The following is a 27,149-nucleotide window of genomic DNA, read 5'->3' as shown; positions in this document are numbered from 1 at the left end:
CAGCAGGAAGGCATGAGCCACAATCCACCGTCTTGGCAAAAACCACACCACCCATAATTCACAACGGTCACAGCAAACTCTGTTGCATCACAACTGGTGTAGGTATTGGATGGAGCCCGCACTTCACAGGTATAAAAAAAACGTTCTGTATTGAAATACTGACAACGTTTCGATCTATTTGATCTTCATCAGGTCATGTGTACACAAAACATACACTTTTATACTAAGGGAGTGCCCCCATCAACCAATCAAAACACCACATTTTGGTACCCCTCCCATCACTGCAGGTGTGACACGTCAACCCTGAGTGAGTAGGTGGGGACCCAGACATATTGATGTAAATATAGTCTGTTCAGAAATGTTAGTGCCTCTCATAGAGCTTGTAGGTGATGCAGGAGGGAAATGGGTCGGTAGCTCTTCGGGGATAATGGGTCTTTGCCAGGTTTAGGGATTGCAACCACTTCGGCCTTTTTCCAAACAGAAGGGATGGTTTTCTGTGCTATGCATGTGTTCAGCATCCCCACAAGCCAGGTCCTTGCGTTAGGTCCCAGGTGCTGTATCATTTCTGCCAGTATGCCATCAATCCCTGCTGCTTTTCCGGGTTTCAACTTTCCCATTGCAGTTTCACGTTCTTCTAAGTCGAAGGGTTTGGTTTGAGGGCTGGCTGATTGTGGTTGGTCTGATACCACTGTGCGATGGTATTCTATGTGAGTCGGTGGCGGTGTTGGTTACAACTGTTGGCCACCAGTTGTGACCAAGACCGCCACCGACCCACAGGAGAATACCATTGCGCAGTGGTATCAGACCAAGCACAATCAGCCAGCCCTCAAACCAAACCCTTCGACCTAGAAGAACTTGAAACTGCAATGGGAAAGTTGAAACCCGGAAAAGCAGCAGGGATTGATGACCTACTGGCAGAAATGTTACAGCACCTGGGACCCAACGCAAAGACCTGGCTTGTGGGGATGCTGAACACATGCATAGCACAGAAAACCATCCCTTCTGTCTGGGAAAAGGCCAAAGTGGTTGCAATCCTTAAACCTGGCAAAGACCCATTATCCACAAAGAGCTACCGACCCATTTCCCTCCTCTGCATCACCTAGAAGAGAGGCTGCTACTCCAACGCCTCTTGCCACTCATAGACACCAAGCTGACTAAAGACCAAGCTGGTTTCCGTCCAGGCCGCTCCTGTGCTGGACAGAGCTCAACCTCAACCAACACATTGAGGATGGGTTTGAGGGAAAACAAATAACTGGAGCAGCATTCAGAGATCTCTCTGCTGCCTACGACACTGTCCAACACCGCACAATGGTCAGGAAAAGCCTCCTCAACAACAGGCGCTTCTATGTCCAGTTAAATGACCAGAGGAGTAAATGGAAAGCCCAAAAGAACGGCCTACCACAAGGTAGCCTGCTCGCCCCCTCCTTTTCAATATCTACACAAACGTCCAGCCACTACCCAAAGTAGTAGTACTGGAATTAAATGATAGAGAACACCTCACACACACATAGTTTCCTTTCGTGGCTGTTTACATTCGAGGGTCGCCGGTCCTCTCGAACGGAACAGTTTAACGTCATGCCCAGGACGAAAAGATATAGAGAACACCAACATGACAAATAACAGCAGGAAGGCATGGGCCACAATCCACCGTCTTGGGGAAAAAATAGCTGATCAATAAGCCCCAAACGCGTTGCACTGCGACGCGTTTTGAGCTTGTACATCGGCTATTTTTGCTACAACAGTAATATGCAACGTGGCCCTCTGGAGTGAGAGTGGAAATATAGTCTCTATCGTCAAAGTTGCCCACCCCCATTCTAAACACTACAACATGCAGAGGAGAAGTCATAACAGAACCATCTAAACACTACAGCATGCAGAGGAGAAGTCATAACAGAACCATCTAAACACTACAACATGCAGAGGAGAAGTCATAACAGAACCATCTAAACACTACAACATGCAGAGGAGAAGTCATAACAGAACCATCTAAACACTACAGCATGCAGAGGAGAAGTCATAACAGAACCATCTAAACACTACAGCATGCAGAGGAGAAGTCATAACAGAACCATCTAAACACTACAACATGCAGAGGAGAAGTCATAGCAGAACCATCTAAACACTACAGCATGCAGAGGAGAAGTCATAACAGAACCATCTAAACACTACAGCATGCAGAGGAGAAGTCATAACAGAACCATCTAAATACTACAACATGCAGAGAAGTCATAACAGAACCATCTAAATACTACAGCATGCAGAGGAGAAGTCATAACAGAACCATCTAAACACTACAGCATGCAGAGGGGAAGTCATAACAGAACCATCTAAATACTACAGCATGCAGAGGAGAAGTCATAACAGAACCATCTAAATACTACAGCATGCCGAGGAGAAGTCATAACAGAACCATCTAAACACTACAACATGCAGAGGGGAAGTCATAACAGAACCATCTAAATACTACGACATGCAGTCATAACAGAACCATCTAAACACTACAGCATGCAGAGGAGAAGTCATAACAGAACCATCTAAACACTACAACATGCAGAGGGGAAGTCATAACAGAACCATCTAAATACTACAACATTCAGTCATAACAGAACCATCTAAACACTACAGCATGCAGTCATAACAGAACCATCTAAATACTACAGCATGCAGAGGAGAAGTCATAACAGAACCATCTAAATACTACAGCATGCAGAGGAGAAGTCATAACAGAACCATCTAAATACTACAACATGCAGAGGGGAAGTCATAACAGAACCATCTAAATACTACAACATTCAGTCATAACAGAACCATCTAAACACTACAGCATGCAGTCATAACAGAACCATCTAAACACTACTCTGTTCACCTCTAGTCGATTATTTATTCAGCCACGGACCACCATTGTGAGCATAGAGTATATTAGCCCAAACATTTAGAATCTCGTAGAGGGTTTTTTTCGATTCTGACGAATCTCTCTACGAGAGTCTAAAACACAACCCCCCCCTTTACCGTCGAAAGTTGAACGTTTGTGCCTCAAAATCACTCTTACCTTGTACAAATGCAAAATCTAAGCTGCTTTTAATGTTGCCCCACTTGTTTGTGAGGTGTACGGATTCAGATTAAACACGGAACATGCTTATTTTTCAATAAAAAAGCTATTTTAATCCACTCTGTCTCGGAATCTGGCGGCCATCTTGCTTTTCTCTCCATTGTAAATGCGCAAGAGAACCCTGGCCGCTAGGGGCGCGGGCAATATTCTGTTGCGCCGTTTACCGCATTTACAATGGAGGATTCAGAAACAGAGTGGATTAAAATAGCTTTTTTATTGAAAAATAAGCATGTTCCGTGTTTAATCTGAATCCGTACACCTCACAAACAAGTGGGGCAACATTAAAAGCAGCTTAGATTTTGCATTTGTACAAGGTAAGAGTGATTTTGAGGCACAAACGTTCAACTTTCGACGGTAAAGGGGGGGGTTGTGTTTTAGACTCGTAGAGAGATTCGTCAGAATCGAAAAAAAACCTCTACGAGATTCTAAATGTTTGGGCTAAGAGTATATTATGAATAGAGAAGGCACCCAGAGGAAACCCTGAGGCGAAATGGACATAGTGGCCGAATGAAGGTATTGCAGCCTGGCCCCAAACACATGAACGCGCTGGTCCGTTGACTATCATTGTGCACGTTCACGACGGCAGCACGCTAGCTAGCTAACGAACTAGCGTCCATCCCAGAATGCTCTGTTCCTACTGTGTTGTGTTCATATATGTTACTACTACTACTTTATAAAACCATGATCCAGTAGCCCAATGGTTAAGTCGATGGTATGTGAACATCCGGGCCAGGGTTCACTTCCCAGTCGATGACCGAGTTTATTTTCTTCTTAACAAACACTGTTTGTTTGCATCAAATCGAGGTCCTTTATTCATTCAGTATCTGAGCCACGGGACCACCATTTTTAGGCTCAAATACTGAATGAATAATGGACCTCGACGAGAAAAGCTAAAACAATTGTGCTAGTTTGGTAAGAATGAAGCTAACTCTCAGTCCTCGACGGGGACTCGAACCCGGGCCCTGTTGTCTACTAGGCGCCGAGAGTAACCACTCGGCTACTGGAACACGGTTTTACAGAGTGGCACGAACATACTATATAAACATCACAACAAGTTAACATATAAAGTGATCATAGATGTTTGAACAACAACAACGTTAAGTATTAAATAACATTGAACGTACCTGCTGCTGCGGCGGACACGACGACGACCGACATGGTGACGTGGCAAAACAACACTGAGCAAAACCCCCTCCACGCGTCTCTTCCGTATTTAAGGGGGGCGGCACTTCCTTCCGGGTATGACGTGAGGCCACGCCCGCGAGGACGTGGAGCTTTCTTGATTTGAGGGGGGGCGGCACTTCCTTCCGGGTATGACGTGAGGCCACGCCCGCGAGGACGTGGAGCTTTCTTGATTTGAGGGGGGGCGGCACTTCCTTCCGGGTATGACGTGAGGCCACGCCCGCGAGGACGTGGAGCTTTCTTGAGTAAGACCCGGAAGCGGGTTACGTCACGGCTTATAAATAGTCAATACAGACATGAGTCCCCTTCCAGGCAGCGTCCTCAGTGGTCTAGCGGTTTAGACACCTGACTTTGAATATAACTTTATATAACTTCACGGGTTCAAACCCCTCTGATGTTTTTCTCAATCATTGATTCACAATACCAGAATGCACGTTTAATCATAGTACATAAAGCAGACAGCCCTGTGATTAAACCTTCAGCATTACACTGCAACCCCACTGTGGCTATACCTTTTTATTCACAATGCAAAGTTATTGTACTCCTAATAATATATCATGGTGTAGTCTAGCTCTGGTTTGATTGATTGATTGAAATATTTATTAACAGTTTGTAGAATTACAGTACATTTCAAGCACAAACTCAATACAAAGACTTAACTGTGAGTGGACGACCCAATTAAGCATTACACTTGTTTACAACAGGGTCCACATTGTTCAATTCATCAAAACATTTAGAGACATACAAATAGACACTTCTATGTAGTTTAAAGAACAGAACAGGAATTCATCATATAGGAAGCAAAAAGGGAAAAGATACGTGAGGGGAAAGGGGGGGGGGGGGGGGCGGTGGTCCATAGCTCTAATGGGCATTAGAACTATATGTGCTGTAGTCAGTCAGCACAGTAGATTCATATTTGTTAAAATTGTGCCAAACTGTGTTCAATTAATTGCCTCTTCTGCTACAATAAACAGCAGTTATACTTATTATTGAGACTCAGAGAGCATGTTGACATGAATAGCTTAGCATATCTGTGTTATAATGAATGGGTTTGATTGATTGATTAAATTAATATTTTATAAAAAAATGTAGAAGTAGGCCTACCGTCAAAACAAAATAGGGTGGAAGATGTCATTTGGACCCCCGTCTTTAGGGGGCTCAAGGTTCAGGGACCCCCAGGGACCCCCCGGGACCACCCAGGGACCCCCAAATGGTAACTGTCATTTCTCAACTGTTTTGGACGGGGGTGGGCTCGTTGGAATCGTGTCGCCCCCCTGGGGGCGTCTTTAGGGGGCTCAAGGTTCAGGGACCCCGAGGGACCCCCCGGGACCCCCAAATGGTAACTCTGTCATTTCTCAACCGTTTTGGACGGGGGTGGGCTCGTTGGAATCCCCCCGGGACCCCCCTGGGGGCGTCTTTAGGGGGCTCAAGGTTCAGGGACCCCCCCAGGGACCCCCAAATGGTAACTGTCATTTCTCAACTGTTTTGGACGGGGGTGGTCTCGTTGGAATCGTGTCGCCCCCCTTGGGGGCGTCTTTAGGGGGCTCAAGGTTCAGGGACCCCGAGGTACCCCCCTGGACCCCCCAGGGACCCCCAAATGGTAACTCTGTCATTTCTCAACCGTTTTGGACGGCGGTGGGCTCGTTGTGATTGTGTCGACCCCCTGGGGGCGTCTTTAGGGGGCTCAAGGTTCAGGGACCCCGATGGACCCCCCGGGAACCCCAAATGGTAACTCTGTCATTTCTCAACTGTTTTGGACGGCGGTGGGCTCGTTGGAATTGTGTCGCCCCCCCTGGTGGCGTTTTCAAGGTTTTGGAGGTTCGGGGACCCCCCGGGACCCCTCAGGGACCCCCAAATGGTAACTCTGTCATTTCTCAACCGTTTTGGACGGCTCGTTGTGATTGTGTCGCCCCACTGGGGGCATCTTTGGGGGTCTCAAGGTTCAGGGACCCCCAAATGGTAACTCTGTAATTGTAATTTTCTTTCAAATCTTATTTTTTTTGCTTGCAAATATATTTTTTGATTGCGTTTTTAATTTGTTTGAATTAAAAATAGTTTTTTGTTCTGTTTAGATTTTTTCTCTCTCAAATGTTTTTCTTTTGTTTGGTTAAAAAAGACACAAATGTAACGAAAAGCCATGAAAAACAACATACTATATGGCAGTGTTTCCCAACTTTTTTGTCCCAGGGCACACTTTTTTAAACCATGAAAGACAACATACCATATAGTATATGGTATGTATGTATGGTATTTTTTGCTTTTATCACCTTTCTAAATGCAATGGGATATACACATTTTTATATTTGAATTTTGACTGGTTTTGAATAAATATAATGAGTTAATTGAAGGGACGTAAAAGGCCAGCACAGAAAATATGCTATACACTGAATCTGACATTTGTCAATACAATAAAACAAAGACACAAAGTAACATACTTTATTTTCCATATCAGCTTCCAGGTTTCCAGATACAAAATACAAAAAAGATTGATGCACTCTCAAAAGAGATACATACATCAGGTATAAAGTGTACAGCATGAACTCCTTTCTCAGTTTGTAACATTTCTTCTAGCAGATTCAGCTAGGCTGGTAACAGATTCATTTTACATTGATTAGTGCCGTTGTGAAAGTGCAGCCATCACAAACATTCTACCAAAGTAAATGTACAATCAGATTCAGTAGTTATTAATAACAGACAGGATTATTGATCAGCTAGCAGGGTTACTGCTAGTCGGAGGACTTTCAAGGGGCTACAAACCAGATGGGGCCTTCAGAGACAAGTTCATTCTTGGCTATGATGAGAGCTGTTCTCTTTATAGGAAAAGATCATTATGTCAAAATTCATACTAAAATCTGTCAGTTTAACCGTATGAAATCTGGTATAATATTCTGGGATAAACATTGTGCTATTTTCGGTGAAGAGATTTGGGGTAGATTTCTTGCATATTGTACCGTAGTGGGGCTTTCTGTAGTTGCATTTGCAGTCTCTAGTTATGGTACGGTGGGGGGGAGTGGGGAAGAGGAGACAGTCTCTAGTTATGGTACGGTGGGGGGGGGGGTTAGTGGGGAAGAGGAGACAGTCTCTAGTTATGGTACGGTGGGGGGGGGGGGGAGTGGGGAAGAGGAGACAGTCTCTAGTTATGGTACGGTGGGGGGGGGGGGGGGGGAGTGGGGAAGAGGAGACAGTCTCTAGTTATGGTACGGTGGGGGGGAGTGGGGAAGAGGAGACAGTCTCTAGTTATGGTACGGTGGGGGGGGGGTGAGTGGGGAAGAGGAGACAGTCTCTAGTTATGGTACGGTGGGGGGGGGGGGGGGGGGGAGTGGGGAAGAGGAGACAGTCTCTAGTTATGGTACGGTGGGGGGGGAGTGGGGAAGAGGAGACAGTCTCTAGTTATGGTATGGTGGGGGGGGGGGGAGTGGGGAAGAGGAGACAGTCTCTAGTTATGGTACGGTGGGGGGGGAGTGGGGAAGAGGAGACAGTCTCTAGTTATGGTACGGTGGGGGGGAGTGGGGAAGAGGAGACAGTCTCTAGTTATGGTACGGTGGGGGGGAGAGTGGGGAAGAGGAGACAGTCTCTAGTTATGGTACGGTGGGGGGGGAGTGGGGAAGAGGAGACAGTCTCTAGTTATGGTACGGTGGGGGGGGGTGGGGAAGAGGAGACAGTCTCTAGTTATGGTACGGTGGGGGGGAGTGGGGAAGAGGAGACAGTCTCTAGTTATGGTACGGTGGGGGGGGGAGTGGGGAAGAGGAGACAGTCTCTAGTTATGGTACGGTGGGGGGGAGTGGGGAAGAGGAGACAGTCTCTAGTTATGGTACGGTGGGGGGGGAGTGGGGAAGAGGAGACAGTCTCTAGTTATGGTACGGTGGGGGAGAGTGGGGAAGAGGAGACAGTCTCTAGTTATGGTACGGTGGGGGGGAGTGGGGAAGAGGAGACAGTCTCTAGTTATGGTACGGTGGGGGGGAGTGGGGAAGAGGAGACAGTCTCTAGTTATGGTACGGTGGGGGGGGGGGGGAGTGGGGAAGAGGAGACATTCTCTAGTTATGGTACGGTGGGGGGGGAGTGGGGAAGAGGAGACAGTCTCTAGTTATGGTACGGTGGGGGAGAGTGGGGAAGAGGAGACAGTCTCTAGTTATGGTACGGTGGGGGGGAGTGGGGAAGAGGAGACAGTCTCTAGTTATGGTACGGTGGGGGGGAGAGTGGGGAAGAGGAGACAGTCTCTAGTTATGGTACGGTGGGGGGGAGTGGGGAAGAGGAGACAGTCTCTAGTTATGGTACGGTGGGGGGGGAGTGGGGAAGAGGAGACAGTCTCTAGTTATGGTACGGTGGGGGGGAGTGGGGAAGAGGAGACAGTCTCTAGTTATGGTACGGTGGGGGGGGAGTGGGGAAGAGGAGACAGTCTCTAGTTATGGTACGGTGGGGGGGAGTGGGGAAGAGGAGACAGTCTCTAGTTATGGTACGGTGGGGGGGAGTGGGGAAGAGGAGACAGTCTCTAGTTATGGTACGGTGGGGGGGAGTGGGGAAGAGGAGACAGTCTCTAGTTATGGTACGGTGGGGGGGAGTGGGGAAGAGGAGACAGTCTCTAGTTATGGTACGGTGGGGGGGGGGGAGTGGGGAAGAGGAGACAGTCTCTAGTTATGGTACGGTGGGGGGGGGAGTGGGGAAGAGGAGACAGTCTCTAGTTATGGTACGGTGGGGGGGAGTGGGGAAGAGGAGACAGTCTCTAGTTATGGTACGGTGGGGGGGAGTGGGGAAGAGGAGACAGTCTCTAGTTATGGTACGGTGGGGGGGGGGAGTGGGGAAGAGGAGACAGTCTCTAGTTATGGTACGGTGGGGGGGGGGGGGAGTGGGAAGAGGAGACAGTCTCTAGTTATGGTACGGTGGGGGGGGGAGTGGGGAAGAGGAGACAGTCTCTAGTTATGGTACGGTGGGGGGGGGGGAGTGGGGAAGAGGAGACAGTCTCTAGTTATGGTACGGTGGGGGGGGGGGGGAGTGGGGAAGAGGAGACAGTCTCTAGTTATGGTACGGTGGGGGGGAGTGGGGAAGAGGAGACAGTCTCTAGTTATGGTACGGTGGGGGGGAGTGGGGAAGAGGAGACAGTCTCTAGTTATGGTACGGTGGGGGGGGGGGAGTGGGGAAGAGGAGACAGTCTCTAGTTATGGTACGGTGGGGGGGAGTGGGGAAGAGGAGACAGTCTCTAGTTATGGTACGGTGGGGGGGGGGGGGGGAGTGGGGAAGAGGAGACAGTCTCTAGTTATGGTACGGTGGGGGGGAGTGGGGAAGAGGAGACAGTCTCTAGTTATGGTACGGTGGGGGGGAGTGGGGAAGAGGAGACAGTCTCTAGTTATGGTACGGTTAGGGGGAGTGGGGAAGAGGAGACAGTCTCTAGTTATGGTACGGTGGGGGGGGGAGTGGGGAAGAGGAGACAGTCTCTAGTTATGGTACGGTGGGGGGGGGGAGTGGGGAAGAGGAGACAGTCTCTAGTTATGGTACGGTGGGGGGGGGGAGTGGGGAAGAGGAGACAGTCTCTAGTTATGGTACGGTGGGGGGGGAGTGGGGAAGAGGAGACAGTCTCTAGTTATGGTACGGTGGGGGGGGGAGTGGGGAAGAGGAGACAGTCTCTAGTTATGGTACGGTGGGGGGGAGTGGGGAAGAGGAGACAGTCTCTAGTTATGGTACGGTGGGGGGGAGTGGGGAAGAGGAGACAGTCTCTAGTTATGGTACGGTGGGGGGGGGGGAGTGGGGAAGAGGAGACAGTCTCTAGTTATGGTACGGTGGGGGGGGGGGAGTGGGGAAGAGGAGACAGTCTCTAGTTATGGTACGGTGGGGGGGGGGGGAGTGGGGAAGAGACAGTCTCTAGTTATGGTACGGTGGGGGGGGAGTGGGGAAGAGGAGACAGTCTCTAGTTATGGTACGGTGGGGGGGGGGGAGTGGGGAAGAGGAGACAGTCTCTAGTTATGGTACGGTGGGGGGGGGGGGGGAAGAGGAGACAGTCTCTAGTTATGGTACGGTGGGGGGGAGTGGGGAAGAGGAGACAGTCTCTAGTTATGGTACGGTGGGGGGGAGTGGGGAAGAGGAGACAGTCTCTAGTTATGGTACGGTGGGGGGGAGTGGGGAAGAGGAGACAGTCTCTAGTTATGGTACGGTGGGGGGGAGTGGGGAAGAGGAGACAGTCTCTAGTTATGGTACGGTGGGGGGGGAGTGGGGAAGAGGAGACAGTCTCTAGTTATGGTACGGTGGGGGGGAGTGGGGAAGAGGAGACAGTCTCTAGTTATGGTACGGTGGGGGGGAGTGGGGAAGAGGAGACAGTCTCTAGTTATGGTACGGTGGGGGGGAGTGGGGAAGAGGAGAGCCCAGCAGAAGGGTGAAATTAGCCATCTATCCCATTGGCTTATAGTTATAGGCTAGCCAATCATGAAAATCTCGCTACTACATGGCTACTAGAGCTTTTTATCAGCTCTGCAAGCTGATAAAAAGGAGAATTAGAGCCCTTGAGACCCCAAGTCAACCCATTTTTATGTATTTTTAAAAATTTTAAAATACATTGAAAGAATCATTTTGGTCTACTTTTAAATTCAGATTACATTATGGGTCACGGCCACCAATTTTTCTCCTGTCCTCATCAAAAGACTGTGGTGGTAACCACTAACCACGATTAAAAATATATATTTATTTAAAATAAAATCTTATCAGTTGATCAAATTAACAACAACCTTTCTATAAATGGCTACAGTGGCGGTTACAGTCAAAATGTTCATATGCATATACAGCTTTTCTTTTTTTTTTAACCCAGAAGTATTTGGTCACCTAGGTCCTGTTTTAAAGTGAAATTAATTGTTCACTCAGTCACACAACACTTTGAAGTATCAAGATAGCTTATAAAATGATTGCATTGTTACATACTGTATAATAAAACCGCACAGTATAATATATTTAACTAAATGTACCATTATTGTACCATATTCCATTTGTTTTGACAGCTCAAGATTGACATGGTAAATTCTGAATAAGTAAAAGGTGTTATTGTCCTGAAAACAATACACTCATAATTTAAATACAGCAGTAAACATTTCTAGTAATTATTATACCTTTATACTTTGTTGTCTCATTCCAAATTATTGTTATCTCTCAGAGGATATTGCAGGACGTAAAACGTGTTTAACATTAGCTAGTAAAGAATGAGCTACAAATGGAATGTGCAAAATTGTGGAAAATATATTTCGACATTCTTAAAATTAGCATGAAAAGTACACATATACAGTATACACTTTAAGATCAATATTCCTGCTGTAACACTGTATAGAATTATTCCAAGTGTGTTCAGTGTTTCAATGTACACACCAATAGAGTAATACGGTATATGTCAACTGTTACCTGAGAAAGGTAAGTCTACCTCAAAATATATCTTTGCTGTTGAGAGTGAATACGGTTAGAAAAGTTGCTTTCACAATTATGATCTACTTGCATCAAGTAATAATTAATGTGTTGGATTACATTAACAAACTATCCTCAGCACGGTACTTAAAGTGTGTTTTGAATTACGGTTTTGTATAAAATATGAAGTGAAATGAATGATATTTCTAGTCCAGTTTAAAATCTGATTTGATCACTATTACTGTATCTAATATCTAGTCAGTATTTTAACTCAGGCCCGCCATTAGCGTGAATTTGCGTCATTGGCGTTAGTCTGGCCCAACGCCATTGGCGTAGATTCACGGCGCTCGTTAATTAACGAATTAGTCAATCCTGTAATCTATGAAACGTATGAAATGGAAACATTTCTCCTCAGAGAGGAAACCATTTCAAATTGTGAATCAGCAGTGCTTAGTTTTGTCAGGACTCAATTTGAGAATAACGTACTTTATACCAATATAGATGGACGAAATCTATACAGTGCCTTAAAAAACAAAAACAAAAGTGTCAATATTCTTAGAAAAGAAACGGACGGCATTGTCGTTCAATACCCCTTTTCTGAGTAATTAAGCATTCACCTGCTTTTTGCATTGTCTAATCTGATCACTAGAGGGTCAGATTACAGTACTCGCATAACTTGAAATCACCATCCTTTGCAAAGAATGACAGCAATTTGTGTGTGTGTGTGTGTGTGTGTGTGTGTGTGTGTGTGTGTGTGTGTGTACGCCATCACTAGCTGTTCCCACCAAATGATCCTCGTCTAGCCTGCAGGCTCAAGGAGCTGTTACAGCTCTCGGAGTAGCTGATGCCTATTTTTGTATGCTGAAAAACAATACAAAACAAAACAACTGTCATGATCACGCCAAGACATATTTACGTTATACATTAGCTTATGACTGGATGGATGGCAGGACAAATAATGGATAGATAGTTTTGCTCACCTGTGCACTCTCCTGACTTTCTCTGGGTCCAACATTCAACACATTCAGAGAGTTGGCCCTCTTCATTCTGGAAAGCAAATATATATTTTATCAGAAGGAGGGACTATTACTATTTAGTACAGTAAATGTTAACAAAGCATGAAGCAAGGCAACAGACGGTGGTCATACATCGACCTATTTGACCTTATATCTTTGCTTTTTTTTTTTACCCAGTATTCATGGAGCTGGTTTCCTGTGTCCCAACTCCTTTGAGCTTGCGGACCAGCTTCTCGCTGCTGCGTCGTATGGATTCCCTGAGCTTAGTGAATGAGCCGCTGCGCTTCAGGGTGCCCAGCCCGTCCTCCGAACTGGACCACGTAGGACGACCGTCACCTACAGGACAAATACATGGACAAAGTGAATGATAGACAGGCTGCTCGCGCACACACACACGCACACACACACACACACACACACACACACACACACACACACACACACACACACACACACACACACACACACACACACACACACAGACAGATTGAAAGAATTTTTACCTTCAACAGATCCAAACTCTTTTTCGTGTGCTCTTGTCAGAATTTCTTTGTAGAGAGATTCAGCCTGCCTATACTTCCCTTGCTTCAGGTAGCATGATGCCTTGATGGAGAAAGATATAATTATTTTTTTATCCTTTGAGAGACACACACACACAGGTATTTGTGTGAGTGGCCGAGTCTGCCGTTGTCTTGTAGGTGCAAACAACACAGGTATCAGGATCAATATTGAACATTATTTATAATTCATTACAATGACCTGTGCATTAATTGTCCCATAGTGGTGACTAAGTGAGCAGCTTACAATGACCATTTGCTTGGTTGTCAACATTTACACAAAATATCTGCTCTGATCTTGTCGTTCTGGCTAAGAGCATCTACTAAATACCAAAATTGAACATTTACAATTACATTGTATTAATGATTTTCTTGTTCCTACAATGCATTTTCTGTTTCCACTTTTCCTGTTAAATAATGGTTCATAATTCTGTGTACACGGTAAATTGTCCCTTTCAGTTGGGTTGGTTCAGTCCATTCTGTTGCACCCACCAGGTTGTTCTTGGTCTTGGCTACATTGGCGTCATCTGGTCCCAGGCGGCTCTGGTAGATGTGTAGGGCCCGTTCATAGTACTGCTCCACCTCCTGGTACTTTCCTTGGTTCTGACACAGTAGGGCCAGGTTGTTTAGTTGCTTTGCAACATCTGGGTGGTCAGTGCCAAGGACCTATAGGTACATTTCAGATAGAACAAGTTAGTTGCACTAATAAAACATATTGTTGCTGTCGGGCAGAAACCTCATGTTAGCTTTCTGTGTTTTTCTGTAAATTAATGTCCTACTTGATCATACTACAGCGTCACATCACACGCAAGCATCAAAAGTAGTAGATCTACAAGCTCAAAACTCTGGGCGAAGTTTTGAAATATTTTACAATTTTATTTTACTATTTTAATCCAATTAACCCATTTTGGGCCGGAACCCCTTTTGGTGTTAGCATTATGTTATGCTTTAGCTATTGAAAAATGGCAGATCTACAAGCTCATAGCGTGCCACCGAGTGGCACGCTACGAGCTTGTACGTCTGCTATTTTTGAAAAATCAAAGAACCACTGACATAGAAACATAGCTTTTTCAGAAAACAGCTCTCTTACAGAGTGTTTTATTACCTTCTCTCGGATCTCCAGAGCTCTCTTACAGAGTGGTTCGGCTTCCATATATTTCCCTCTCTTCCCATAAAGCACCGCTAGGTTGTTCAGTGTTGCTGCCACCTGTAGACAGACACAAATAAATGGATGCACAAAATGAATGCACACACACCCTCAGTGAGGTTGATTTAGACCAGGGGTACTCTAAATATAATTCTGAAGGGTCCACCAGGAACATTTTCAATAAGACAAAGGTCCATAAGACCAGTCATATAAGGCCCATTACATCCATCTAAAAAAATAATTGTCATGTTGGTTTCATGTAATTTAATAAAATAAATTTAATAAAGACATTTGGACCATGTTTACAATGAAAATTACAGAATGTGCCTGAAAATATCAACGTGAATGTCAAGTGGAGACGGCTTGTTGCATAACAATAGCATCTCTTAGATAATACAAATAATACATTAGGAAAATGTAATAATTAGCTATAATCGATTTGAGGATCACTGATGTAAACGATTCTCAGAAACCTTTACAGTTCATATACTACGTCATTCTGAGCATTATGGACTACAGTATTTACAGATCTTCAAATATTTCCTGATAGATGGCAGTAGGTGTGATTGATTGACTGAAAATGTTATAAACATATTGCAGAATGGGACCAGTCCAAGGAAGGTACAGGTCAATACAAAATCTGCAAAGAGGATGAAACCAGAAAAAAGACTAAGACTAAGACTTGTTTACATCAGGGTCCTCTGATCCATCTTTAGCTATTGAAAAATAGCAGATCTACAAGCTCATAGCGCGCCACCGAGTGGCGCGCTACGAGCTTGTAGGTCTGCTATTTTTGAAAAAGATCGAAGAACGACTGACATTTTTAGAATCTGATCTCAGGTCAGAATGGGTTCATCAGACCAGTGTGTGTCCAGTGGAAACCTCGTATGAATCTGATCTCAGGTCAGAATGGGTTAATCAAAGGTGTGAGTGTTGGGGTGGATAACCTACAGCTGGATGGTCCATTCCTAGTGTTTTCTCTCTGATCGCCAGAGCATCGTTCAGGAGGTTTGCTGCCTCTTTGTACTTGTTCTGGTCCCTGCAGGAAACAGACACAAACATGGCACGTGAACACATAGACATCAAAGGGGGCTTGAGACCCTGCCCTTTTACCCGTCTGTAAAAAAAAACTGCCCTCTCCAGACCATGAATGAATGCAGCCTCACCTGTAAACCAGTGCTAGTATGTTTAGCATGGTGGCTACATCTGGGTGGCTGTGTCCTGAGGACTTCTCCAGGTCTTCCAGGGCCTGTTGAAATGTTATTATTTTTAAATGTAGGATATATTTTGACATGTATATCATAATTATGTCCGAAACCGTTACTTTTCAGGATTCAAATTCTGAAGAAAGGAGTCCTTATGCACACTTACGGGGGACAGGTGTGTCGGATAAATGAATTGGAAGAGCAGGAAAAAACTGGAATCCCTGCACACTGTCTTCACTTACAGAATTTTATTTAAGCAATATTTCGGTCGGTGAGACCTTCATCGGGCAAGGATTCAAATTCAAAAATAGCAAAAGTACTGCCAAAATTAAAATGTATACATTATGTATACATGTATACATAATGTATACATGTATACATAATGTATAAATGTATACATTATTGAACTCAACTGACTTGAATGTGAACATATAAAAAACCTGGGACACACCTGTTTGCAAAGTGGCACCGCCACCTCGTAGCGTCCCTGAGAAGCGTACTGAATGACCAGGTTGTGTAGGGTTCTGAGACGGGCCGGGATCTCATACCCTCCCTGCTGCGCTGCTGCCACGGCACTGCTTTGGTGGGGCTGTGACACTGAACCAGGACAGAAGATGGAAGGGGATGAACACGGCACTGCTTTGGTGGGGCTGTGACACTGAACCAGGACAGAAGATGGAAGGGGATGAACACGGCACTGCTTTGGTGGGGCTGTGACACTGAACCAGGACAGAAGATGGAAGGGGATGAACACGGCACTGTACAGAGAAACACCCGCACAAACATGCAGGTATTTCCTACCAAACGGTTATCAAATAATAATAATATCAGTATGTCACTGGGCTAAAAGTGTAAGTTTTTTAGAGGTCTAAGCTCTATAGCCGTCTAATAGACGTCTAATAGACGTTGACTGCTAGACTTCCCGTCTAATCTTAGCCCCTTAAATAACCACTATTCGTTTGTTTAAAACTAGTCTATATTTTAGACGTCAGAGTCTAGACGTTGTTTAGACATATAGTAAACGTCTAGATAGTAAAGGCTACTCATACTAAATAGACTTTTAAACAATATCTACTCAATATATACACTATGCATTTAAATATATATAATTATTCACAAGAAAGCAGTATTAATCCAAAAGCTCCACGTATTGTTGACCCAAATTACCTTGATGCAATCCCAGGATGTTCTGACAATTTGGTTAGCTTGGTTTCAGTTTAACACTCATGTCATGTTTATTTTATAGTCAGGAGGCCTGCACATGCCCAGTGCCAGAACGTAGGCTCACTGTGTGCGTGCGTGCCTCCATGTCTGTCTAACAAGTATAGACCAGGCAGGGATACACATTAGCACAGGCCTATTCTAAAAGAAACATTTAAGAACAACTGAAAAGTAGGGCCTGCATAATGTGCAGTTTCACCCACTTAGTAGATTATTCCTCAGCACATGTAACAGCAATGCTCAAAATGTGACATCACTACAGTAATTGTCCCTAGGTCTTGTGAAGAGCTGTTGCCTCCAATATTCCTTTCCATCATGAGAGCATTCATAAAGTATTGAGAGACTAAACTCCACTGTGTGAGCAGTGGCTCTCAAAGTGGGGTTCAGGGACCCGCAGGAGATCTTGAATGTGTTCCAGGTGGTCCCCAACAATACGAGTTAGTTCATCCACTTTAACCCTATATACATCGGATATGTGAAAGCTTATCGATCGTCAAGCTCACAACGTTGTAGATCTTCCTTTTTTTCTTTTTCATTCAATTTGTATTTGTTTTCTGATCAGGCAAAAACACAGTATAATAATTTCAAAGTATACAAAATTGAACTCAAAACACTCACACACACACACACACACACACACACACACAAAACCCCATCCTATTCACAGAATAATCAACCCACAACACATCCATTACATCACCGGGTCAGTAAGTCTCTCAGGTCTGATATTAGGTCTGTCCACATTGAAATTGTGCCCTCTTGGGCCTGATTAATCCTTGCCGATGACAGTTCCAGATAAGCAATGTCCAGAAAGCTTCGCAGCCAATGTGTTTTTGAAACATAATGTGGGGGATTCCAGCGTTGGGCTATGATCTTTTTGGCTGCGTAGATCTGCCATTTTTAAATATACTGTATGATGTAAAAGTTTTGTAGCATTTCAAAAACACTATTCTTGTATGTATGTATCTTGTATGTACAGTATGTATCTTGTATGTATAGCACAACATATTGTCAGATGGTCCGTGGCCAATTGAATATGTAAAAAAAAAGACTGATCTTCAAGCTATAAAAAAAAAATAAAAAAAAGAAAGTCCTGTATGGGGTCTCTGGGGTCTCTAGCACAAGATATTGTCAGATGGGGATCCGTGGCCAATTCATTTGGGGGTCCTTGACATAAAAACAGTTTGAGCCACTGATACAGAGAGTGGCTTACTGACACTGAGAAACTATGACAGGCAGGACAAAACAACTTGAGACGCAGTCAAATGGCAATGTAATTACTCACTCTGCGACTGTTCCTCCTCCTCGGTAGGAAAGAGGTCATCTAGAGATTCTTTTGTGGAGGAGGTGTCCTTATCATCCTGTTGAAGAAAAGAAACAAACTCCACTTCGTCATCACAATTCAGTAACAATAAACCAGCTCATTTTATGCATGCTTCTATGCATCTACAGTGTATGCTATGCATAGGCGACTGTGGCTCAGGAGGTAGAGCAGGTCGTCCAATGATCCATGGGTCGGTGGTTCGAATCCCGGCTCCTCCTGTCTACATGTCAAAGTGTCCTTGGGCAAGACACTGAACCCCAAATTGCTCCCGATGTGCTGGTTGGTACCTTGCATGGCTTCCGCCGCAATCGGTGTATGAATGTGTGTGTGAATGGGTGAATGTAATGCACAATCTATGTAAAGCGCCTTGGATAAAGGCGCTATATAAATGCACCATTTACCATTTACCATGCTTGTTTAAGACGGACAGACAGACAGATATTCTCAGTATGGCTTGTGTAGTAAACTCGTAATATTGGTGCAAACTAGGCTTAGGCCCATAATATTCTATAATCAAACATTTTTAAATGTATAATCATCTTAAAGTGCGTACGACATAAATCTATAATATAGGATCAAACTAATCATGTTGTCTGTCTCACCAGTGGTGGTTCGTCCTGGTCATATTTGCGAATGGAAGACATGAACTGGAGGTGTCTGTTGTTTTCCTCCAGGGTGACCAGCTCCTGTTCTCTCTCCTGTAGATGCTGCTGGGTTCCAGCCAGCTCATCTCTCAGCCACTGGTTCTCCTGACACAGCCGACGCACCTGAAGAGGAAGAGATTTTATTTATTTTTTTAAACCTTTATTTACAGAGAATGCCCACAGAGGAGCCTCAGGTGACAAGAAAGAGGGAGTGATATGTTATCTGTTTTTAACACTTAAAAGGTGTAGTTCACCCAAGAAGTAGGTCGGGCGGGAACCCCTTTTGGTGTTTTAAACATTATGTTATAATTTAGCTATTGAAAAATAGCAGATCTACAAGCTCATAGCGCTACGAGCTTGTAGGTCTGCTATTTTTGAAAAATCATAAAAATATTTATTTCAGAAAACTGGAGGATTTAAAAGATATTTTTCTAATTTTGAAGTCAGGCCTGAATGGATAATTGTCGGTATCAGCCGGTAACACACGGGAGTCTGTCCCCGTAACAATGCGCTAGAACCCTGGGAGATGGATTGCTGAGGTGGAGCGCCACACCTACCATCAGCTCCCAGTACTTCCAGCATGACTTGATGCACCCAAGCCGTGCTACTCATACGCCGAGTTGGCGAGATCAAAACCATGAACTTGTGGTCCAAAGACGAGCTACTGAGCTAGTTCACCCAAAAAAGTGACTTATTTCAGGGTTCAATCTCTCTTCTTAGAACAGAGAGAAGCAGTGTATTGTTAAAGGCATGTGAAACAAAGTTTTCATCTGTTTTTTTAAAGTGAGAGAGGCTTTTTCATCCAAAAGTCTAAAGAGATTCCTCTTTGACAGTGAAAAGGGTACATTCAAAGAATGGAAAGAGAACTATGCGTTCATCCTACCAGGTTTCATCAATGGAAAGCCATTGCTGTCGATATCCTACCTAGTTGTGGTCAAAGGTTTACATACACTTGTCATGGCAGTCTTGACTTTCCAATAATTTCTACAACTCTTATTTTTCTGCGATAAGAGTGTTTGGAGCAAATACTTCATTGTCACACAAAAAAAATCTTTTTTTTTGTATGGAGAACCAGGATGACTGGAAGCGACGATGGAGGGCTCGTCTATGGACGACCTAGATAAGAGAGACTTTCTGAAAATGTGATCAAATTTGCTGGGTCACAAATATACATGCAGCAATGCTAATATTCGGTTACATGTCCCTTGGGAACTTTCAAATCAATCAGATTCTTCCATTTCTATTTTCTCACCTGTGCACGGAGCTTCTGTTTCTCTGCTTCAAGAGAACTCAGGTGGGCTGACAGTGCCATCATGACCTGGAGGGCGGAGACAGTGCATGTAGTGAGGGAGGGCAAACAGCCTATAGAGAAACCTTTTAGTTTGAGAAAGTAATGCACAAGAACAACCATGGATAGTGGACACTCAAAAGAGTTTAGTCTGAAACTTGTTTGATATCAAGTCAACTTGTTTTTTAAAGGGAAATGATCTGAAACAGGTAGAGATTATGTCTTCTGTTTAGTAATGTGCTATAAACTAGAGAGACATAGGGAGGACAATGATAATGGGAGCAGTGAAAGAGATGGGTACAGACCAGGGGGGCAGTCAGCCAGATATTTCGTGAAGCCTCATTTGAAATCGGTAGTTCATATAATGGCCTGTTGTGGCGCTGGACTGGACCCAAAAAGCCCCATAGCTCCATAGAGGCCCATGTATTTTGGCCCAACTTCACCTAGACTGTATTACCTTAATAAACATGGTCATGAATACTTTCTTCTTCCAGTCACTAGTTTAAAGTCTCATTTCTAATGTCATAATATTCTTTTTGGAAAATTATGGTCCCATTAATTAAAATAATGACCATAAAGTTGCGTATGTTCTGAGGGGCGTGGCTACCGTTACCGTCTATGATCGGGATTCCCCTCCCACTCAAGAGTCTACTCCTCCCACTCGAGTCAAAATAAAAACCAACGGAGAAGAAGGGGGGAAGTCCCGCCTCGTTGTCTGGGCAGCCAATGGCCAGCTGGACCCAAACGGAGCCAGCCAATGGCCAGCTGGTACCAAACGGATCTAGAAAGATGGCGACTTACATCAGGAATTAGCATATTATTACAGGCTTCATTTTACGTTCATGTTAGACCCGGGGAACGCTTTGTCCATATTTTTTACAGTCTATGGTACAGACAGACCAATGACTATTCTAATGGTCTTCTAAACTATTCATTCTAATCCATTACAAGAAATGTATTCTACTGTAGTAAAGAGATCTGCTGTTGGCTCTTGGCCTCTTGGCCCCTTTCCGCTGTGTCTATTATTCAGTTGTGCTGTTCGATTCTGTTCCCTCTTTACCTGGGCCTCCCCCAGTCCCAGCTCTATCCTCTCCAGTGACTGGCTGATGATGCAGCTTTTCTCTTGTTCCACACTGCCGCTTTCTGCCGCTGATCTGTCTTCCATCGCACCCTGCAGTTTGTCCAGCAGAGTGCGGTTTTCTCCTCTCAGCGCCTCCAGCCCAGCTATCACCTGCTGTGTGCTGCAGAGGAGTTCTTCACCGGATAACATGGTTCAGCGTCTAGAGTTCCTCTTCTGACCTGGAGATCGGTATGAATGAAGTACGGTAGTAGCATTAGTACCAGTAGAAGCAGTCGTAATAACAAACAGAACCCTTATCCCCCTTAACGCAAAAGGAATTGTTTGAACCTTCTTGGACTAACATTGGCAAGTGAAGGGTCACACTCAAGAGTTTTTCTTATTTCTCCATAGGCCTTAAAATGGAAACAATCATCTTGGCTGCGGCTTGCTACATAGAACAATACATTGCATATTGTCGCTGTCAGCAGAAACCTCCTATCTTCATATTCTTAATAACTTAAACGAACTTAAATAAATGAACACCTTACCTAATTGATCATACTAGACTAGTTTAACCCATTCTGACCGGGCACCCATTTTGGTGTCAGCTTCATGTTATGCTTTAGCTATTTAAAAATAGCAGATCTACAAGCTCATATCGCGCCACCGAGTGGCGCGATACGAGCTTGTAGGTCTGCTATTTTTGAAAAGAATCGAAGAATGGGTTCGTCAGACCGGCGTGTGTCCAGTGGAAACCTCGTATGAATCTGATCTCAGGTCAGAATGGGTTAAAGCTCGTTGGATGCGTGACTTTTAGTGACATTTAGTACGTTGTTGGGGCCCGCAGGCTGGACTTCAGACATTCAGACATCTTCACGACTGGATTACTGTAACTCACTGTACTCTGGTATGAGCAAAAAAAACAACACGAGAAAACGTGAACATATCACACCGATTTTAGCTAGTCTTCACTGGCTCCCTGTAAGCTACAGAATTGATTTTAAGATTTTATTAATTACTTTTAAAGCTCTACATGGCCTAGCTCCCATTTATTTAAGAGATTTGCTGAAACCCCATAACCCTGTGCGCTCCCTTAGGTCATCGGGGAGGGCCCTCCTAGTTCCTCCTGCAACGCGTCTGGTCACTCGGGGTGGCCGGGCCTTTGCGGCTCGGGCACCTTTGCTCTGGAACTCCCTGCCTTTGGCCCTTAGATTAGCAGAATCAGTGCCTTCTTTTAAAACGCTTTTAAAAACACATCTGTATGCCAAGTGTTTTTCCTAATATTGTTTTTATTGTTTTATTGACCTGTTATTTTCTTCATGCTTTATTATATCTGTTGTCCTGATGTTTTGTTGTTTTTATGATTACTGTTTTTATAACTTGTCTGTAAAGCACTTTGTAACTATACGTTTGGAAAGGTGCTATACAAATAAAATTCATTCATTCATCACTCTACTAGAGCAGTAGAGCGTCACACAAAAGTATCAAATGTAGCAGATCTACAAGCTTGAAACTGCGCAAGGTGACACGTTTTCAGCTTGTCGATCTGCTACTTTTGCTGTCTTTAAATTTGTATCCTAAAAAGTTACCGACAGAGACAATAATGTATTATTAAGTTTAGACAATCACGGGGGAAAGTAAGTGAATGTCAATTTAGTATATCCTGCTCTTCATCAGATTTGTTAAACCTAATGTACCCAGCCCGCTTCCAGTACCATCTGTGGTTCAGAACAATGTAACAAAAATGAATAATGGGGCCCAGGCCGTAGCGTAACGGTCTGGGCACCGGACTGGTGATCCAGTCGCGGTGTGCCGCGGGTTCGACTCCCGAACCCGACACGGCCTTTACTGCATGTCATCCCCCCATCTCGCTCCCGTTTCCTGTCAGCCTACTATCTGTCCCTTAAAAAATCAATAAAAGGCGTAAGCCGCAAAAAAAATATCTTAACAAAAAAAGAAAAAAATGAATAATGGACTGGTTTGGACCTGTTTCGCAGCAGACATTTTGACAGCTGAAGGCAGGGATGGATTAAGAAGACTCACGGAAGCTCCTGGGCCAATTATCTTTTCGGAGGCCCAGCCCTCCATGTGCCACCCAGAACGGTCTGGGCATACAAGAAGACTACTTGAGTTGTACGGAATGGGTCAAGAAAGCACCTGTAGAAACTTTATCATACAGTATTTACTTAATAAAACATTATTCTTGTTAGTTAGATGGCCATATAGAAGGGACCTTGTACGGTATAGGTTGAGGGGATCAAATATTTGAGTGTTAACCTGCAAGGGGTCAAGGGGTCATGCTCATGGGCACTAGCCCTGTCCAAAATCCATTCATGGCTGAAGATAATAACTTTAATTGCGGGGTGTGTTTAATTTAGGCAGTAATGTACTCTGACATTAATAAATGATGTATGTTAGCATACAGTTAACAACACAAGAGTAACCCAATATACCTAAATTAAACACACCCATAAATTAAACTTCAGCTGTGTGTTCACCTGTCAAATGTTCTGTCTGCTGTGAAAGGACCCAATGGCAAATGCAATGAACCCAAGTTTACATACATCATTTTATATGACATAACAAGTTACAAAGTGATATGTCATCCTGTAAAACAGTAAAAAACTGAAGAATTGGAAAGTGATGACATGGGAAATAAATTAATAAAGGTTGCCGATTTGGAGGAAGTGATCGCTTCCTCTTCTTCTTTTAAAAGAGTGTGTGACTAAATAAAAAGCAACAGTATTGTATAAACAAGGTTTCCCCCTGACAGCAGGGGAAAACAAATACCACTGCCTGCAGTGCGGCAGGGTTTCAGCGCAAGGTTGATCTCATCCCCAGATAACAACATGGTTCCACCTCTCTGGTTTCTGTTCTCTACTACTCTACCCTGGGGGAGGACTGGACAGAGGAAGGTAGTAGAAAAACACACACGTAACAGTACATGAGACAGGGAAGTGGACATAGAAGGGGAAGATGTTGCAGATAGACTGGGAAGAAAAAACATAATACAGAACATAATATTTACTCAGATTTAGACATGCATGAAAGCTTGGTTTCAGCTGTGCTGGGCCCTGTGGGCCCTGGGGCTAATTACTAGCCCTACTCATGTTATAATTATAGGCCTGCATTATTGACTTCCCCAACTCTGGGAGCAAAAGCCCTGAATGAGTCTTCAAAATACAAAATAAACAGATGTAAGTGATGATCACTTCACGAAGCAAGACAAATATAGCAGGCCTAGTGTGTCAGATTAGCATAATGTATGTTTGAAGCTGCATATAATAGGTGACATCATCCTTATTGTTTCGTTCAACATAGGCCTATACATACAGCCCAACCCTATAGCCTCAGCCCTCAGGTCAAGTAAAACAGTCAGTGAACAAGTGTATCATTGTCGTCTTTCTCGACATATAGCCTATCTGCTGAATCATGATTCATGAACTAAGGGATATTGGAGGCGAGTGACACTCCATGATCGTCCTGGCCATTGACAACGTGTAGCCCTCTAATCCCTAGTGGTGGGTGGCCTGCCACCCACAATGACTTCCAAAACGTTAATCATTCAAAAAGATACAGAATTGAACCTGTCACGGAGAAGAGAAGTGCAGGACAAGGATGAGAGAGGACCAAGATGAATCTATAGCCTACTAACTCCGATCGATGGCATTTCAACTAAAGCCATCGATATGAACACACACACAGCGGAGTTGTTGTCATCCTAGCCCGTCTCCATGCGTTTTGTTTACGATGGGCGGCGCAACAGGCCTGTATGTTTCCATGCAATGATCGATGCATGTCCGACCAACGCTGAAGATGATCAAAAGAGGATATTTAAGTGTACAACAATGCATGTTGGCTACAAATCCAATGACGACTAGTTCACATATCATGTATTTGTCCTAATAAATTGTCGCAGTAAAACAACATTGCAATAAGCTGCGCGCGTTAGCCTTTTGAACATCATGTTGATAATAAATATGTAATGATGTCTGACGTTACGACAGTGAGGTGAAAAACGGTGTCATGTTGTCAACACACATAAATAAACGGTTATGTATTGCTCACCTCTTATAATAATAATACCAAACTCCTGGCCTGGCTTCAGAATCACTGACTCCGCTTTGTTATTATATTTAACATGGGGCCACGTTAAACTCTCGGACGCATTATAGCGGCTCAGAAGACTCAGAATCATTCCGTTATTTCCAATCCAGGGTGTATAAATAACAAAGTGATGACAAAGCGGTGTTAATAAGGAGTGATGATGTGGGACGGTAGGATTGTAAATCATTCACCTGCTGCTGCCTTCCTCCGGCTCAGACGGTTCTTCTGTCATTACAGCTTTACCTGATCCAAGCGCTCCGTCCTTCCCACCATGCACCGCGCGGCGCCGGTCCTGCATGATGGTCGTCCCGGGATGAGGCCATCTATCTGCCGCGGAGATGAACTGCCACTGGCCTGGGGCCAGATCAACCAACAACACACAGTCAGGGTCCCATCTGGGGAATTAAGGGGATTTGCAGCCATCTAGCGTTCGCGTTTGGTTTAACCTAAAGATCTAATATTTTATGCATAATCTTTTATGCACATGCTGCTCGACCATCTCCATCTGAAAATATTCTGTGCTAGGGTTTTTGAAAATAACAGATCTACAAGCTCGAACTTGTCTATAGTCTTAGGTATGTATGTTCCCACATTGAACCCTGACCTCACAATCTCAGGTGGGACATTATAGTCTAACAAGGCCACTGGGCTGAGGATCGACTCAGCAATCATGAAAGGGCCATGTACAAAAGTACACAAATACTTAAGTAAAGGTCACAATATTCATCTTATAAAAGTACAATTTCTAGCATAAAGTAGCCTATATGCAATTGGGCTATGACAAGGCTTATATATACATGGTATGTAAACTTGCCACCATGGGAACTTAACCCTATGTGTGCAGGCGTCATACAGTAGGTGTATTCAGTAGTAGGTGTGTGTTGTCACATCTATAAATACAGATGGTGTTAATCAGACATGGGCTTTGCCTTGACCTGAACAGCTGTCTCTCTCTCTTTCTCTCCTCTGACTAATTGTAGTAGAGATTATGGTGCTGTGATGTGGTGCATGGTGTCAGATATACACAATTACACACACTGCGTGTCTCCCTCTCTCTATCACTGTCTCCCTCTCTCTATCACTGTCTCCATATCTCTATCACTGTCTCCATATCTCTCTATCACTGTCTCCATATCTCTATCACTGTCTCCATATCTCTCTATCACTGTCTCCATATCTCTATCACTGTCTCCATATCTCTCTATCACTGTCTCCATATCTCTCTATCACTGTCTCCATATCTCTCTATCACTGTCTCCATATCTCTCTATCACTGTCTCCATATCTCTCTATCACTGTCTCCATATCTCTCTATCACTGTCTCCATATCTCTATCACTGTCTCCATATCTCTCTATCACTGTCTCCCTCTCTCTATCACTGTCTCCATATCTCTCTATCACTGTCTCCATATCTCTCTATCACTGTCTCCATATCTCTCTATCACTGTCTCCATATCTCTCTATCACTGTCTCCATATCTCTCTATCACTGTCTCCATATCTCTATCACTGTCTCCATATCTCTATCACTGTCTCCATATCTCTATCACTGTCTCCATATCTCTCTATCACTGTCTCCATATCTCTCTATCACTGTCTCCATATCTCTCTATCACTGTCTCCATATCTCTATCACTGTCTCCATATCTCTATCACTGTCTCCATATCTCTATCACTGTCTCCATATCTCTCTATCACTGTCTCCATATCTCTCTATCACTGTCTCCATATCTCTCTATCACTGTCTCCCTCTCTCTATCACTGTCTCCATATCTCTCTATCACTGTCTCCATATCTCTCTATCACTGTCTCCATATCTCTCTATCACTGTCTCCATATCTCTCTATCACTGTCTCCATATCTCTCTATCACTGTCTCCATATCTCTCTATCACTGTCTCCATATCTCTCTATCACTG

At 44.3% G+C, this 27,149-nt stretch overlaps 1 protein-coding gene across 3 annotated transcripts; it reads right to left on the bottom strand.

Annotated features, from left to right (window-relative positions):
* Positions 1 to 12,017: 12,017 nt before the first annotated feature.
* On the bottom strand, positions 12,018 to 25,511 carry klc3 (kinesin light chain 3). Of its 3 annotated transcripts, none has more exons than XM_083773799.1 (14): positions 25,475 to 25,511; positions 21,125 to 21,363; positions 20,029 to 20,094; positions 18,735 to 18,899; positions 18,094 to 18,169; positions 16,039 to 16,184; positions 15,549 to 15,631; positions 15,334 to 15,421; positions 14,341 to 14,442; positions 13,728 to 13,901; positions 13,182 to 13,281; positions 12,852 to 13,014; positions 12,643 to 12,709; positions 12,018 to 12,523 (listed from the first exon to the last, which is right to left on the bottom strand). In XM_083773799.1, exons 2-14 carry the CDS (start codon positions 21,332 to 21,334, stop codon positions 12,434 to 12,436), a joined length of 1,530 nt encoding a protein of 509 aa, XP_083629925.1. In that variant the 5' UTR covers positions 21,335 to 21,363; positions 25,475 to 25,511; the 3' UTR covers positions 12,018 to 12,433. The 3 variants fall into 3 exon arrangements, with proteins under 3 accessions (XP_083629925.1, XP_083629924.1, XP_083629926.1); XM_083773798.1 differs by having other exon boundaries at positions 25,423 to 25,491; XM_083773800.1 differs by lacking the exon at positions 25,475 to 25,511 and adding an exon at positions 25,193 to 25,230.
* Between the last annotated feature and the right edge of the window lie 1,638 nt (positions 25,512 to 27,149).

Source organism: Protomyctophum parallelum, assembly GCF_964188405.1.
Source record: "Protomyctophum parallelum genome assembly, chromosome: 9".
NCBI lineage: Eukaryota > Metazoa > Chordata > Actinopteri > Myctophiformes > Myctophidae > Protomyctophum > Protomyctophum parallelum.
This window is presented reverse-complemented; position numbering and strand designations above follow the sequence as displayed.